We start from the raw sequence: 17,430 nt of genomic DNA, 5'->3' as shown, positions 1-17,430 counted from the left end.
TATATATTATACGATACCAAAAGTTAATCCTGCACACTATTATACACGTTCAAGAAATGTGAGCTTCTCTTTTCATCTTTTTTTTTTTTAAACATCACGAAAAAATCTATCGTGGCCGCGACAATATCTTATTAACGTGTAACTTCCGTGGTCATCAACGATAATATCATACGGCCTCTGATGTTTTTTTTTTATTTGTCAGTGAAACTTTGTTAAGTTTCTCCCTTTTGTGCTATGCAGAAATTCTCTATTTTAATCTACTCTGCATCATTGGGGAAAGGGAGGTAACTCTTACAAAATCTACATTTCTTATTATCGTGATTCGCCGTTTTACAATTCGATTTTTTATATAAACAAACAATACATTATATATATATATTGATTGATATTATTCATGAAACTGTGATATCTATACAATATATATCTATATCTTACAATATAGTGAATAAATACATGTATATTAATTAAAAGCAGCTTCATATAGGTCTATACTGCATTGTCATTCGCAATGGAAATTATGAGCTGAACCGGGAGCTCCATAGTATTATGATTATTCATATTATTTGTTTATAAACTTACACATTTAAATATGTATTTTTGTCCGTTGGTGAAAGCGTACATGTTACACGTTCTCGTGAGCGACCGATGTAAAGGGTATACTTTATATTTATTTCATATTTGTTTCCTAATTATGAAATGAATGGTCGAACATTTGATATCAGCATGTGTTTGTTATCACCGATATAATTCTCAATGGACAACATTTCGTTTACATTTATGCTTCTTTCATTGTAATGGAATAAAGAAGTTTCAAGTAAACTAACCAGACTTTGAGCTTTTAATAAAGCGTATTACAAACACAGATCACCACTGTGTATAACGATCGCACCATTCAAACGCACACATGATCAAGAACTTTGACCAGACGTAAACAAGATGGAGAGCCTAGTTTCGGTGTTAGAGTCGTACCGTGGGAAGGACAGGATCATCCGATTCACCGGTTATGTCGCAACATTTCTTGCAGGTACAGCTAAAGGAAAGTCTGCCCTCCATTTCAGAACGATCGCCACTGAGCTGTCAGCATGTCGGACGGTGCTGCGTCTATTTGATGACACTTCGATGCTCATGCACAATCTAGTTTATGGCACTGGATCAAAGGTAAAGATATAGCACGCTGTCGGGTCAGCATACAGGCCACAGGGATACAATGTAAATCTGGGTTATAGATGTCATTGAAGAATTTCAGGGTTTTAGATTAAGTGTGTAATGTTTTCCTATATATAAATATATTAAAGAACATTGAGAAAGACTCAACGAGATTTTCCTGAGAAAGAAATAAACATGTGGAATCTATATAATTCCGTCCTGGGGACAGTGACAGGTGTTGCTCTCATAAACCTTCTGATAAAATAGTAAATGTTATCTTATATAGGATCATACTGGTCCCACGATATAGGATATACTATAATCTCGACATTCAAATGAAAACCGAAATTCAAACCACATGAGTCTGATAGTCTATGGAGAAGAAATATATTTAAAACAAATCTAGATTGGAAATACCGTGAATAGGACCCCTTTAATTACTCATTTGAACTTGCCATGATCATGATCAGGATTCATTTCTTTTCACCCAATCATACATCAAATGTATTTTTCTTTATTAAAAAAAAAATATACACATGATTTATCAAGCGTTGTACATACAGTTGAGTGTAGACTAAAGGTTACACAAAGTGCACTCCGAGTGCACTCCGTTTGGACTCGGAGTGCACTCCGTTTGGACTCCAGGTAAACTTGGAGTGCACTCCGAGTGCACTCCAAGTTTACCTGGAGTCCTATCAGGCCCCGATCCTACCTGGGTCCACATGTGTCACATGTACCTGTAACCAAGTACATATATACATAATGTTTATAGATAGATGTATACTCTTATACATTTAGACTCCTTAAACATGTAACAATAAGATATGTATTACTGTTTTATCTTTGTATATACATGTATATCATCTTATTATTTTGTTGGTTCATTTTTCGTTGGTTAACTAACAGCATCTTATATAATTGATTTTTTCTATTAGTTAACCCTATATAAAATGAATAGATCTGGCACTTCGTTGAAAAATGTATGATAGCATTCCTTTGATTTGAAGAGTTTTAACAAGCCACGTCAATTAGTAGAAAATTGGCAGTTTGTGGTCTCTCAAAATGTAGAGTTTGATTGTGTACTGGACATAACTTGTACTCGAAGTACTAAGTACTGTTTTATATATATTTCAAATACTTTTCTTCCAACAGTTTATATTTATCTTAACATACAATAAAAAAGAAAGTTGTTGGTTTGTTTTATCACCTTGATAGCATATTCCGGATCTAATGTCTAATTTTGATTTACAGTTTAACATCAGATTGACTTACATTTCTATTTGGTAAACCAACTTTTTTTTTTTTTTGGTTATACCTGCCTCATTAAATCCATGTCATACATGGAGTTTTTTTTTAACAGTTATATAAGATACAATCTCCCCCCCCCCCCCAACTTCCAGGTAAATATTTACCTGTATATCAAGCATGATTACAGGGGTGTGGAGAAAAGACAGACTTACACTGACCCCAATAATGACCCCTTCCTCCAAGTTTATCTCATAAGGTGTGAAGATCTGGACAGGTGTACACACGGTCATCTAACTAGATAAAGACCCCCTTAATTGTTAGATGGAAACTGGTCATCACACCTTACCTTTACCTAGCCCGAGTTTCCTCTGGCCCTGACACCATGTCTGGTATGGTGTCAGGGCTAGCGGAAACTCAGGCTGACCTATACCAGGCTAGGGTCATATAGAATATATGTACAGACTTGTGACGGTCGATATCTGACACTTTTGAAATAATATGATTGTCCATTCCTATTACAGTATTATTAAAACAGTTATAAGTCATTATTATAAAAAGAATATTTGAAAAAAAAATTTCAAACTGGTACTATTACTTTATGTCTTTGATATTATAATGGAAGCATGTATAGAGTATTAGAGGTCAATATGTAAATCAACATAGATTAATATAATTTTCATGTTTGAGTTAAGTAAATACTTATCAAACATTCCATACACCAACTGCAGCTGGCCTTATGTCATTTTTTTTTTTAAAAGTTTGAACATTTAACTTTATGATTTTATAATTGGCTTGAACAACCATTGTACATTCATGAACTGTATCTGTTGCATATAATGAATGAGTGACACATATCATGATAGATATTGACTGAATGGGAATAGAAAACGATGTAGTTCCAACAGGTCAGTTTTACAGGTAAATGGTACATAGGTTGCCGTGTCCAACTGCCCTTAGGCAAATTTTACCTCAGGCTCTATAATCTTATTTCCTGGATGAGAACAATGTGTACTAATTACGGGTATAAGGCTATAGGTTGGTTTGGGAAAAGGTGAATTTACATTCATTATACCATTTGGAATTACACTGAAATTATTATTTTTTTTTTACTTTAATCTTTTTCTTTACAATTAATTTTTTAAAGTAATGTCTTTATATTTTTGAATATAACACGATAAGAACTGCATCATTTCTTAATTTGATTTGCATTAATTTTTTTTGAACTTATATCATTCAACATTGTACAATGTACCTCCACATACCGGACACCTGCATAAACCAGCCAATACGTTTGGTCTCAATGACTTATGGTTTAGACAGATTACGATGTAATAAACATAAGAAACAGCTTATTTTTACTTTCTAATTTCAGTATAGAATGACTTCATTTCAATAGAGTTGGTCTTCTTAAACCTGTTAACCAATTTGTTTATGGTTTTACTACTTATCTTGACATTTCCACCTTAATTACACTGGTATTTCGTTTATACATGTAATTTTGGTCTGATTAAGGCCTCTCAAATGGAGAGCTACAATCCTTTCCTTCAAGTCAGGAGATAATCTTACTGTTCTGTTAATTGGCCTGAGGTTATAACACTGTGACCCTGCTTTGCACAGCTTCATCATTTGAAGCCATACAGTGACAAAATTGACACAGGTATTTCTGTGAACCCAGGACAGTACCTGTAGCTGGCTCCTAAAACTCACCTGGCACAGTTATCAGGGGTGTCAGGCCAGAGTCAGTCATGCATAACCAATAATAATAGCAATTAAACAGATACTGTCATTCATTATGGGTAGTCCAGAACTACATACTTGTGTGTACGTTATGTCAGAACATTAATTTAACTAGATAATGCTCGTAAATATGTACAGTTGTAAATGTATATTTTTCTAATGATACATTTAAATATATAACCTATATAAACTAAAATGATTGTTTATTTTATAATTACTTGCCTGAATTGAGTACATGTATGTAGAGAATGTTTTATTAAAAAAACAAATAATTCATTAAATACTGTAAACTTTCATTAACATAATATAGATGCATTATCTAAACTTCCTTTACAATCATGATATATGTACAGTTACTGTAATAAATATTCTAATTGAAATAATTTTCAATTCCTTAATAAAATGAAATACAATTTACTTACATCTTAATGAAATATGAAATAATAAGCAATTAACTTTCATAGAAACCTGATTATAGCATAAATTGTATAACTGTCTTTTATGGATCTTAATAAATATAAATTTAACATGAAGGCATTATTACCATGTATTAACAATAAAAGAAATAGTAGACTAAACAAATGTTACTGTAATAATAATATTAACAGAACAAAAGTGATTTGTAAAAATCTATTTATTTATATGTAAATTATATTAAAAGCATCAAAGTATTAATATATATATATATAGTCTGCTTATAGAACTGGGGTAGGCATGGTGTCTTATAGGACTCCAGGTAGACTCGGAGTCCACTTGGAGTGCACTCCAAGTTTACCTGGAGTCCAAACGGAGTGCACTCCAAGTCCAAATGGAGTGCACTCGGAGTGCACTTGGGTGTAACCTTTAGTCTACACTCAACTGTACGTGCATATATGTAAGTATTTTGCTTGCACCCCCCCCCCCCTACCCCCGCCCCCTCCTCTATCCCTACTTTTTTGTCAATATTTCTTCACTGGGGTGGGTCTTCATGGATGTATCACTGTTCCTAATGATATCACCATTATGAGCATAGATGGTTGTTGACTTTATCTAACCATCTGAAAATGCCCTATACATACTAGTATAGGTTACCAAATACAAAATGTACCCCTAGATAATGACATATTAGCTATGTCTTCTGTATAATGAACGAATGGGTGTTATATCTTACCAGATGTGAATTGAGTCCCTAAAGATGTCTAAAAATAATGTGGTATACACTCTCGGGTAGGTCACAAGATATCTAGACTGTAACAAATTCTCCGGTCGCTGTGACTAGGATAAATCTAAATACATACCGTAACAAATTATTAGGCCCTGTGACAGTCCATATATACACCTAGACTGTAACAAATTCTCCGGTCGCTGTGACTAGGATAAATCTAAATACATACTGTAACAAATTCTCAAGTCCCTGTGACAGTCTATATACACCAAGACTGTAACAAATTATCAGGCCCCTGTGACAGTCCATATACACCTAGACTGTATCAAATTATCAGGCCCCTGTGACAGTTCATATACACCTAGACTGTAACAAATTATCAGGCCCCTGTGACAGTTCATATATGTATACCTAGACTGTAACAAATTATCAGGCCCATGTGACAGTCCATATACACCTAGACTGTAACAAATTATCAGGTCCCTGTGACAGTCCATATACACCTAGACTGTAACAAATTCTCAAGTCCCTGTGACAGTCTATATACACCAAGACTGTAACAAATTATCAGGCCCCTGTGACAGTCCATATACACCTAGACTGTATCAAATTATCAGGCCCCTGTGACAGTCCATATACATCTAGACTGTAACAAATTATCAGGTCCCTGTGACAGTTCATATATGTATACCTAGACTGTAACAAATTATCAGGCACATGTGACAGTCCATATACACCTAGACTGTAACAAATTATCAGGCTCCTGTGACAGTCCATATACACCAAGACTGTAACAAATTATCAGGCCCCCGTGACAGTCCATATACACCTAGACTGTAACAAATTATCAGGCCCCTGTGACAGTTCATATATGTATACCTAGACTGTAACAAATTATCAGGCCCATGTGACAGTCCATATACACCTAGACTGTAACAAATTATCAGGCCCCTGTGACAGTCCATATACACCAAGACTGTAACAAATTATCAGGCCCCTGTGACAGTCCATATACACCTAGACTGTATCAAATTATCAGGCTCCTGTGACAGTCCATATACACCAAGACTGTAACAAATTATCAGGTCCCTGTGACAGTTCATATACACCTAGACTGTAACAAATTATCAGGTCCCTGTGACAGTTCATATATGTATACCTAGACTGTAACAAATTATCAGGCCCCTGTGACAGTCCATATACACCAAGACTGTAACAAATTATCAGGCCCCTGTGACAGTCCATATACACCAAGACTGTAACAAATTATCAGGCCCCTGTGACAGTCCATATACACCAAGACTGTAACAAATTATCAGGCCCCTGTGATAGTCCATATACACCAAGACTGTAACAAATTATCAGGCCCCTGTGACAGTCCATATACACCTAGACTGTAACAAATTATCAGGTCCCTGTGTTAATAGGATAGGTCTAAATAGATCCAGACTAAAAATTGTCAGATCTTTGTAACCTCGTACATATATGTACCAGACATTGGGATATATCTTCCCAGAGTCAAAAAAGTGCTACTCAGGTATTCATATTTTCAGCTTTTGTCGAAAATGTAAGAAATCCCCTTAAAAATCACTGTTGAAAGAAAGAAGACAGGAAATATCAAGGAAAATAATTTTGAGGAATTAGCATAACATTAAGATTATCTCCCTTTAATGATGAACCGTTACATTATAGTAATTATCAGGTATAAACACAACAAACTACATATTTTTTTTTTCTGTTTTAGGAGCCAGTTACAGCTCTGAGAATACTTCAGTTGATAAGTAACCTTGTCAACCAGTTATTTTACCCAGTAGAACACATCGCATGGCTTGGAGACAAGAAAATCCTCAACGTCGAGTCCGGCAAATTATGGGTGTGGGGATTGTATATCTGGGCTACCTCTCTTCTGACAGAAATAATCAAGTACGCGCTACAACTTCATTGATAACTGTGTTGTGACAGCTACATCGATAACTGTTGTGACAGCTACATCGATAACTGTTGTGACAGCTACATGTATCGATAACTGTTGTGAAAACTACATCGATAACTGTATTGTGTTGTATTCTGTGTCTCTGTGCTATGACCAATCAAAAATAATAAGTGCCTAAGCATCAAACTTTTAAGGGTAAAAATAGGGTATTCAGGGATTTTTCTTTTTTTGTTTGTTCATAAATTGGTCAAATTATTATTTTATTGCTTATACAGTTGCCATATTCCTGTAATATAAAGTGTACTTCTGAAAAGTTCCTTCAAACTTCACCAGTTTTCATTCATAAAAAAAGCGACAAAAAATCCCCATCTCAAAAAAGTTACTAAATTGTTGTATTTGTTGTTGTGTAAGTCTTAAACTGTGTAAACTGATTCAGGGTTAGCTGGTCAATGAATATGTGTACATGTAGTCATGAGGAAGTATTTTTTCATTTCAAGAGTTCTCTCCCTTTTTTCAGACTGATTTTTGGTATCAATATTCTAATTGAAGACACACCCAATAATGGTGTCTGCATAATACCAGACATATCTCTAAGCCTTGGAGAACATAATAATTATAATTATGTTTTCATTTTCATCACCATCATAAATTTAAACTGTTTCCACTTAAAATTTATTTTATTTCAGGAGCCTGGTAAAGATTCGTCTGGCCCAGATGGAAATTAAAGGACTGAAAAAACAGCAGTTTTTGGCTTCAGCAGATAGGTTAGTTAATTGCAGTGTGTTCTTTATGATGTTTTTAACCTACCATTATCATTAGATTTCTTTGATATAAAAAATGTTACCATAAACGATGCCAATGTGATTCCAGCATGTTTTCAGGATCTGAGCTGGTAGTTCTACAACCAATTTAGGGTTTAACTTTCTATGTGTTCTGATGACACTGTGTAAGTTCGACTATGTATCTAGCTCTAAAATGAGTCAAGGTTTATATATTTTTTTAAACGAATTTTATAATATTTTGAATATTTGAAATTTTTCTTTCATCACAGAAATAGCAATACAGAACAATCCCAGGCGATGTCCGACCAACTTCAGGCTGTTAAGGCTAAGTCCAGCGATACCTATCTCCTTATGTTCCAAAGCATTTTTGACTTAATGAACGCCGTCAGTTGGATGCCACCAGGAGTTTTATGGTCCGGTAAACTATCCCCCGCGCAGAACGGAATTTGTGGTATGATATCTACTGGTATAATGCTGTATAGGAACTGGCCTGTCAAAAAGGAAAAGAAATCGTAGATATATATATAGTCTTGTTATAATGCTGTCTTAGATTTCTCTTTACCAAAAATCAAATATATTCTCTGTTATAATTTAGTACTCTCAATGCAGAAAGTTTAAGGAGTCAGCAATTTTTTGTGTCACAGACAGTTTTTGAATTATTTTAAAGAAAGTTAAAATAAAAGTAAAATTGTTTGAAAAATAAGCTGAATACTGTTTATAGAGTGAATTTATATTGTCTTCCAGAATATTGTAGAAAAGTTTTTAATTTCTATGTCACAGAAAAGTTTTTGATTTCTCTGTCACAGAAACATTTTTAATTTCTCTGTCACAGAAAAATTTTTAATTTCTCTGTGACAAAAAAGTTTTTAATTTCTGTGTGACAGAAAAGTTTTTAATTTCAAAAAAATTATCTGTATTGTAAGAAATATTAAATGTAAATTTAATTCATTTTACAACAATTATGAAACAAATTATATCAACTTATGTAAATCATACTTGTTGTCCTGGATTGAAGTGCACAAGGGTTTTTACTGTGAGAGGAGATCCGAGTTCCCGGGGAAAACCCCACATGGCCGAGCAGGTGACCCCATACCTTTTTTAAAAGAAATATTGAATGGTCTGTGTAGAGAAAAATTTAGATTTTCTCTTCGAAAGAAATTTTGTTAAATATTTTTTGTCCCAGAAATGCTGAGAACTGTCTGTGTGATAGATCAACATTAATTGGTTGGATTATCACAGAACGCCTGTTCTGCTTTGTGTGGATGTCGGTGCAATGTATAATATGATAATGTATATCAAACAATATGTAAGATTCACCATGTGCCATACATCAGTTGACCAGACTGTATAAATTGTTTAACATGTACAGACTATTATTATCATTACAGTATCTGGTTGGCTGATCAGATCGCCTTTCATCTGTCATCAAAACATTATGCTGAATGTCCATATGCAGTTGTTGTTAGCATTTAAAAAAAAAAAGAAAAACTTTTCAATTTTCTTGTGTAATACCTCTGTAGTTGGTTTAGTGGTATACCTCTGTAGGTGATTTAGTGGTGTTCCCCTGTAGGTGATTTAGTGGTGTCCCTCTGTAGGTCGTTTAGCGGTGTACTTCTGTAGGTGATTTAGCGGTGTACCTCTGTAGGTGGTTTAGTGGTGTCCCTCTGTAGGTGGTTTACTGGTGTTCCCCTGTAGGTGATTTAGCGGTGTACCTCTGTAGGTGGTTTAGCGTTGTCCCTCTGTAGGTGGTTTAGTGGTGTTCCCCTGTAGGTGGTTTAGTGGTATACCTCTGTAGGTGGTTTAGTGGTATACCTCTGTAGGTGGTTTAGCGGTATACCTCTGTAGGTGGTTTAGTGGTATACCTCTGTAGGTGGTTTACTGGTGTTCCCCTGTAGGTGGTTTAGTGGTGTTCCCCTGTAGGTGGTTTAGTGGTGTTCCCCTGTAGGTGGTTTAGTGGTATACCTCTGTAGATGGTTTAGTGGTATACCTGTGTAGGTGGTTTAGTGGTATACCTCTGTAGGTGGTTTAGCGGTGTTCCCCTGTAGGTGGTTTAGTGGTATACCTGTGTAGGTGGTTTAGTGGTATACCTCTGTAGGTGGTTTAGTGGTATATATCTGTAGGTCGTTAAGCGGTGTACCTCTGTAGGTGATTTAGTGGTGTCCCTCTGTAGGTGGTTTAGTGGTGTTCCCTTGTAGGTGGTTTAGTGGTATACCTCTGTAGGTGGTTTAGCGGTGTACCTCTGTAGGTGGTTTAGCGGTGTACCTCTATAGGTGGTTTAGCGGTGTACCTCTGTAGGTGGTTTAGCTGTGTACCTCTGTAGGTGGTTTAGCGATGTACCTCTGTAGGTGGTTTAGCGGTGTACCTCTGTAGGTGGTTTAGTGGTGTTCCCCTGAAGGTGGTTTAGTGGTGTTCCCCTGTAGGTGGTTTAGCGGTATACCTCTGTAGGTGGTTTAGTGGTATACCTCTGTAGGTGGTTTAGTGGTGTTCCCTTGTAGGTGGTTTAGTGGTATACCTGTGCAGGTGGTTTAGTGGTATACCTCTGTAGGTGGTTTACTGGTGTTCCCCTGTAGGTGGTTTAGTGGTATACCTCTGTAGGTGGTTTAGTGGTATACCTCTGTAGGTGGTTTAGTGGTGTTCCTGTGTAGGTGGTTTACTGGTGTTCCCCTGTAGGTGATTTAGCGGTGTACCTCTGTAGGTCGTTTAGCGGTGTCCCTCTGTAGGTGGTTTAGCGGTGTACCTCTGTAGGTGGTTTAGTGGTATACCTCTGTAGGTGGTTTAGTGGTGTTCCCCTGTAGGTGGTTTAGTGGTATACCTCTGTAGGTGGTTTAGTGGTATACCTCTGTAGGTGGTTTAGTGGTATACCTATGTAGGTGGTTTAGCGGTGTACCTCTGTAGGTGGTTTAGTGGTGTTCCCCTGTAGGTGGTTTAGCTGTGTCCCTCTGTAGGTGGTTTAGTGGTATACCTCTGTAGGTCGTTTAGCGGTATACCTCTGTAGGTGGTTTAGTGGTGTCCCTTTGTAGGTGGTTTACTGGTGTTCCCCTGTAGGTGGTTTAGTGGTGTTCCCCTGTAGGTGGTTTAGCGGTGTCCCTCTGTAGGTGGTTTAGCAGTGTACCTCTGTAGGTGGTTTAGCGGTGTACCTCTGTAGGTGGTTTAGTGGTGTTCCCCTGTAGGTGGTTTAGTGGTATACCTCTGTAGGTGGTTTAGTGGTATACCTCTGTAGGTGGTTTAGCGGTATACCTCTGTAGGTGGTTTAGCGGTATACCTCTGTAGGTGATTTAGTGGTATACCTCTGTAGGTGGTTTAGTGGTATACCTCTGTAGGTGGTTTAGTGGTATACCTCTGTAGGTGATTTAGTGGTATACCTCTGTAGGTGGTTTAGTGGTATACCTCTGTAGGTGGTTAAGTGGTATACCTCTGTAGGTGGTTTAGCGGTGTACCTCTGTAGGTGGTTTAGCGGTGTCCCTCTGTAGGTCGTTTAGCGGTGTACCTCTGTAGGTGGTTTACTGGTGTTCCCCTGTAGGTGGTTTAGTGGTGTTCCCCTGTAGGTGGTTTAGTGGTATACCTCTGTAGGTGGTTTAGCGGTGTACCTCTGTAGGTGGTTTAGTGGTATACCTGTGTAGGTGGTTTAGTGGTATACCTGTGTAGGTGGTTTAGTGGTATACCTCTGTAGGTGGTTTAGTGGTATACCTGTGTAGGTGGTTTAGTGGTATACCTCTGTAGGTGGTTTAGTGGTATACCTCTGTAGGTGGTTTAGTGGTGTACCTCTGTAGGTGGTTTAGTGGTATACCTCTGTAGTTGGTTTATCTGTGTCCCTCTGTAGGTGGTTTAGTGGTGTATTTTCTGTAGGTGGTTTAGTGGTGTATTTTCTGTAGGTGGTTTAGTGGTATACCTCTGTAGGTGGTTTAGTGGTGTTCCCCTGTAGGTGGTTTAGTGGTATACCTCTGTAGGTGGTTTAGTGGTATACCTCTGTAGGTGGTTTAGTGGTATACCTATGTAGGTGGTTTAGCGGTGTACCTCGTTAGGTGGTTTAGTGGTGTTCCCCTGTAGGTGGTTTAGCTGTGTCCCTCTGCAGGTGGTTTAGTGGTATACCTCTGTAGGTGGTTTACTGGTGTTCCCCTGTAGGTGGTTTAGTGGTATACCTCTGTAGGTCGTTTAGCGGTATACCTCTGTAGGTGGTTTAGTGGTGTCCCTCTGTAGTTGGTTTACTGGTGTTCCCCTGTAGGTGGTTTAGTGGTGTTCCCCTGTAGGCGTTAGCGGTGTCCCTCTGTAGGTCGTTTAGTGTTGTTCCCCTGTAGGTGGTTTAGTGGTATACCTCTGTAGGTGGTTTAGTGGTGTCCCTCTGTAGGTGGTTCACTGGTGTTCCCCTGTAGGTCGTTTACTGGTGTTCCCCTGTAGGTGGTTTAGTGGTGTTCCCCTGTAGGTGGTTTAGCGGTGTTCCACTGTAGGTGGTTTAGTGGTGTTCCCCTGTAGGTGGTTTAGTGGTATACCTCTGTAGGTGGTTTAGTGGTGTTCCCCTGTAGGTGGTTTACTGGTGTTCCCCTGTAGGTGGTTTAGTGGTGTCCCCCTGTAGGTGGTTTAGCGGTGTCCCTCTGTAGGTGATTTAGTGGTATACCTCTGTAGGTGGTTTAGTGGTGTTCCCCTGTAGGTGGTTTAGCGGTGTACCTCTGTCTCGTAGCGTTAAGCAGTAAAGACCAATTGATTTGTTTACAATTTTTCATACTTCACTCTCGCAGTAAATCTGCCTCACTGGTAATCTCTGATAAAGTTAACAGTTATATCAAATGTTATGTATTTTTAGGTATTAGTTACTTTAATACTAAGCAGTGTTCTTGAATTTCTGTGTTTAATGATTGCTATTATTTTGCTCCAACGACTGGATAAATCTTTTTTGTGATGAAAGAACCATAGATACTGCCAGGTAACAGGTTGTCACCCATCGTTCTGCAGTTGTACACATCTTTAAGGCTGTTGCTCCAATGAAAAAGAGAAAATGGACAATGACTTACCTGATACAGGTCTTATGATGGTGAGCGCCATGATCCCGCTTGTCTTGCCTGCAATTACTGCAAAACTACTTCAAATTTGAATTTTACATTGTAAGTTGTAATGACAATTACACTTTTTAGTTTGAATTTTGTTGAATTTCAATCTATAATGCATTACATTTAAAGCTAGAAAATAAAAAAATTGGACAAGTTTTATTTAGTCAGCGAGAAAGGAATGCAGCGATCTATGTAAAATACTTAATTTCGATCTAGAATTTTCCCGAAGAGAAGGGAAACAACTCCGCTACACTACTTGTCACAAAATACATGAACTTGGTACCAACTGTATAAAGTGATATTTCTAATTAACGCCAATAAATGAGAAATATGATTGACAGTCCGAAAATAGTCTCTAAAGGGCCGACATTACCTACTTATAGAGGAGGCGGAAAACAATAGGTTTTCTTTGAGGTGCAATTAATTACATTATGTATTAGTTTTACTTGAGATTAAAGATAGTCAGGAAGCTTTAACTGATAGGGTTGGTTATAGCATATAAGTATTAATAGGTTTAGTGGTTTTATAAAGTATGTCATTGCTTTTTCTTGTTTTCAATCAATCATAATAACTGTTTCTTGGATATTTGGTATTATTAAGAGAAAATTGTATATATAACTTTAAGCAGAATGTGCAAAGCGGACCATAATTGAGTACTGTGCTTCAAAAGATAAATTTTAATTATAAAATATGTGTTAAGCCAAGACCAAAATGATATGTTTATAGACAAAACATTCAGCTATAAAGAAATATAACAGTTAATTACACAATTATCACAGAATATATAAGATTCATGCCTGTAATTATATAACACGAATGAGAACAGTTTAGTATATATGTGTACAGGTAGAGTGTTACTGACACCAAGTGTGCTGAAATGTTAAAATCGATAAGTAATCAGAGAAAATTTGTTGTGGATTAGATTTCCTGGTTTTGGTTATTAAAATGTTTTAAATATAGATATTTTCTGCGTGTACTTATAATTTCCTAATTATGACATGTTTGACATGGGACTTTTTTTAGACCAATCATGTATTTTCATTACAGAATAAAGTCATATTGATAGCACCAGTCAATATCAAATAGTTGACTTAAGGAAAGATAAGAGAAACATTCTGATTTTGAAAAAAAAATCAATTTAGTGCGGATGCATTAATAGAATTATCTATCAGTATGTTAACTGTACATGTTTGATTGAAATTGGTAATCAAGTCCAGATTTTGAATTGATTATAGATTATAAAATTATGTCCCGTTAATTTTTTATTCAAGTTGATTTATATTTCAAGTGATACACAATACTTTTTTGAGTACAGTAGGAATTAATTATATGGAATTGATCTTTTTCAATGAAATGGAATAATTTTTTTGACAATATTCATTGTAGACACCAGACAATCCATTTCAACGTTATTGTTTTTTGTTATTTTTAACATACCATAAAAAGGACTAGACTGCATGCGAATTTTTCTTATCCAGCATTTGCTCTTGGCAGTTGTTTTTTTTAACTTTTTAAATATTCTTTCATTTGATGGAAAATACAGTATACATTAAACAAACATGACTTTTGCCTTAAAAGCAGAAAAAAGGGAAAAGAATAAATAAAAGAAGAAAAATCATTTATGTAAAGATTCTGTCGGAGACAGAAAATAAAAACTCTTACCTAGCAATTATGATTTTCTTGGAAAAGAAGCAGAAAACGTATTTTTTAAATGGAAGTCGAATTCGATTCGTTAGAATAAAAAATCAAAACTTACAAGCTCATCTATCTAATGAGTTTCTATGTGAAACAGGTTTGTTGAATACTTAATCTCAGGTGGTGATTAAATGTTTTTTATAAGATTTAAGGTAGATATGTGGCAATAAGAACCTCAGAAAGAGATATTAGTGCGGATATTGTCACGATACCAGGGAAAATACAGTAAACTTTCCATAAAAACTCTGTAAAGAGATATAGGCGAGGCTATTGTCAAGATATCACTACCAGGGAAAATACAGCAAAGTTTCCATACAAACTCTGTAAAGCGATATTACAATCGTAAGCCAACATCACTATGCTGTAACATTAAAAATCCGGGTCATTATAAAAGTCACTAAACTCCAATCAATGAGGGTACATGTTTCTTTCCAATAACTTTCAATTCATACATTTTATTTTCACTAATTCTATTTTGTTAAACATAATGACAGAAATCAATAACTAAAGAAATATTTTTTTATTATTTTTTTTTGTGCTTTGTTAATTTTTCTTAAGAAGAGATATTTATGTTTAAATACAGTACATTTGCTGAGGTTTAAAGCAATGTTCGTGTGGATGATTATATAAGTGATTACTTTTTTAGTTGTAATTCCACATGAAAACCGGTGTGATTAAATGGTATATTGTGTCTATCCCAGACTCTAATCATGTATTGTATTTAGATTTATTTAATTTGTGTATTCAAATATCATTCAAATTGTTGTCTGTTGCGAATGAATGATTTAAACCCTATTTTTATATTATGCAGAATAAAGCAGAATTGTAATGAAATATTTGTTTGCGTATTTAATATGATATAATTAATTTTTCTTTGATTTCATGGTAAATACTCAAATGTGATTGGTCGAAAAATTATTTTCATTCTTCTATGAAAGACATTCCGAGAATGGCGCGAAAAATGTGACGTCACAATACGGCAATTGACGTTGCGTATTGATTTGAGAAAAAGCATCCCATTTAAAACCAGTAAAATTGTACATAAAAATGTTTTAAATTAGAAAATCATTTTCAAAAATTAATTATAAGCGTTGATGTCAATTATTTTTTAGTTTCATCGGGGTATGAAACAAATTTTGTAAGAATCCGCGTAGTTTGCAAACAAAATTTGTTTCATACCCCGATGAAACTAAAAAAAAAATGACATCGATGATTAAATAAATACCAAATCCAGTGATATCAGTGATTATTTAACAGGAGTAACCGGATTAGTTTTTAGGTTGTATCATGGCTAACCATGGACCTTGCGGTTGAAGTGTAATTTGTTAAGCTGTACATGCGAAAATACATGTTTCATGGGGACACAATTAGCTCACTTGTATCGCATATATTGCACAAAATAACCATGCCGTGTCTGTAGCACACACTATTTAGGAGCATTTGGTTGACCAGATTTGACTTTACATATGTACAAAAACCGATTCTATTTTGACCTTGACTTAGAGTTGACGTCAAAACGTGTTGACAACCATCGAATGATAAAAGAAAGAATTTTTCTAAAATGATAAAATCAGAAGAGAACGAGTGCACTTATTAATGATTTAGGCCCAATTGAATCCGTTTTGATAACAAGCATTATTATTTGATTTGTAAGACTTAAACAAGAGTACTATCTTTCGAAGTGACGTTTTCTTACCTTTGAAATCATAACGAAAGTTGAAGTCGGTTTATATAAAAGGTTATGCGTTGCTAGGTTATCAAGCATTTGCTTACCTTGAAAGGGTATGATGTCATCATCTTAACGTTGGTACAATAGCTTGATTTGACCCAGACGTATTGTCACCCTCTTCATGTTGGTACGTAACCTAGCTTTAACATAGATATACGTAGCCTGTGTAGGCGGTTGAGATATTTATCTCTCGGGAACACATAGGCTTGTTCTCATCCTGTTTTACACGTGTCCTCCTGTAAATCCGTATTTCATCCTCGTTATATCGATTGTGAGTTAGAATCAAGATTTGCAAGTCCCTATTCTATGCTAATAGATATAAGTGATGTTAAAAGGATCTATTCTCCTTTGGTAATATCGTCTTTATAGAATTACCGGACGGTACATCATCTCAGATCCCATCTGGGCCGACTGAGGCATTTCACTTTGCGCCCCAAACATCATGACTTAATTGAGTTACAGAGCGCTACATTTAACTTACAGGTACACCTGCACGCTCAACTAATACATACTGAATTTATAGTTAAATGAACGTCTATCAAAAGTTAGTATGTAAAATAAATTAAGTTATAATTGCAATAAAGTAATAATTAACTTATGTCATGTTTACATAATGGCCCTAATTTAGTAACATAATTCTAATTTTGGAAAAAAAACAACCTTTTCTCCTCTTTGAGTGTGATTGATGATTGATGAGATATCGATAGCTTTCAGTCATGGAAAACAGAATTGGTCATTTCATTTTTTTCATTTCAAGAATTAGAAAGCAGAACATGTACTTGTATTGTTTTAATCAGTACATCAAGCTAACCAAGCTTGTGCTCACCACCGGATATCAACTGGTTTTTGTTGGTTCGTAAAAAACATTTCGTGAAAATTTTATTTTTAAGTTTTTATTTGTATTTTATTTATGAAGAATAATTTATTTGCTTTTATTACATGTCAATTACATATTTTCAATAACAACTGAACAG

General features: G+C 35.7%; 1 protein-coding gene across 2 annotated transcripts; it reads left to right on the top strand.

The window, feature by feature from the left end:
• The first annotated feature begins 925 nt into the window (after positions 1–925).
• Positions 926–15,561, top strand: LOC117314900 (peroxisomal membrane protein 11C-like). Of its 2 annotated transcripts, XR_004529629.1 has the most exons (5): positions 926–1,158; positions 7,020–7,198; positions 7,895–7,972; positions 8,260–11,962; positions 12,286–15,561. XR_004529629.1 is itself a non-coding variant. In XM_033868995.1 (4 exons), the coding sequence occupies exons 1-4, from the start codon at positions 937–939 to the stop codon at positions 8,504–8,506; spliced, it is 726 nt and encodes a 241-aa protein (XP_033724886.1). In that variant the 5' UTR covers positions 926–936; the 3' UTR covers positions 8,507–12,053. The 2 variants fall into 2 exon arrangements, 1 of the variants encoding a protein (XP_033724886.1); XM_033868995.1 differs by lacking the exon at positions 12,286–15,561 and having other exon boundaries at positions 8,260–12,053.
• Positions 15,562–17,430: the final 1,869 nt, after the last annotated feature.

This window comes from Pecten maximus, chromosome 17 (assembly GCF_902652985.1).
Source record: "Pecten maximus chromosome 17, xPecMax1.1, whole genome shotgun sequence".
NCBI classification, from domain to species: Eukaryota; Metazoa; Mollusca; class Bivalvia; order Pectinida; family Pectinidae; genus Pecten; species Pecten maximus.
Note: the sequence above shows the minus strand (reverse complement) of the source record. Positions and strands in the feature narration are given on the sequence as shown.

What these genes read in the sequence shown, in the direction of transcription:
- LOC117314900 (XM_033868995.1), top strand. Translation starts at nt 937, where the DNA reads ATGGAGAGCCTAGTTTCGGTGTTAGAGTCGTACCGTGGGAAGGACAGG. An exon ending in TTTATGGCACTGGATCAAAG is followed by an intron (nt 1,159 to 7,019) that starts GTAAAGATATAG and finishes TTTCTGTTTTAG; the next exon opens with GAGCCAGTTACAGCTCTGAG. An exon ending in CTTCTGACAGAAATAATCAA is followed by an intron (nt 7,199 to 7,894) that starts GTACGCGCTACA and finishes ATTTTATTTCAG; the next exon opens with GAGCCTGGTAAAGATTCGTC.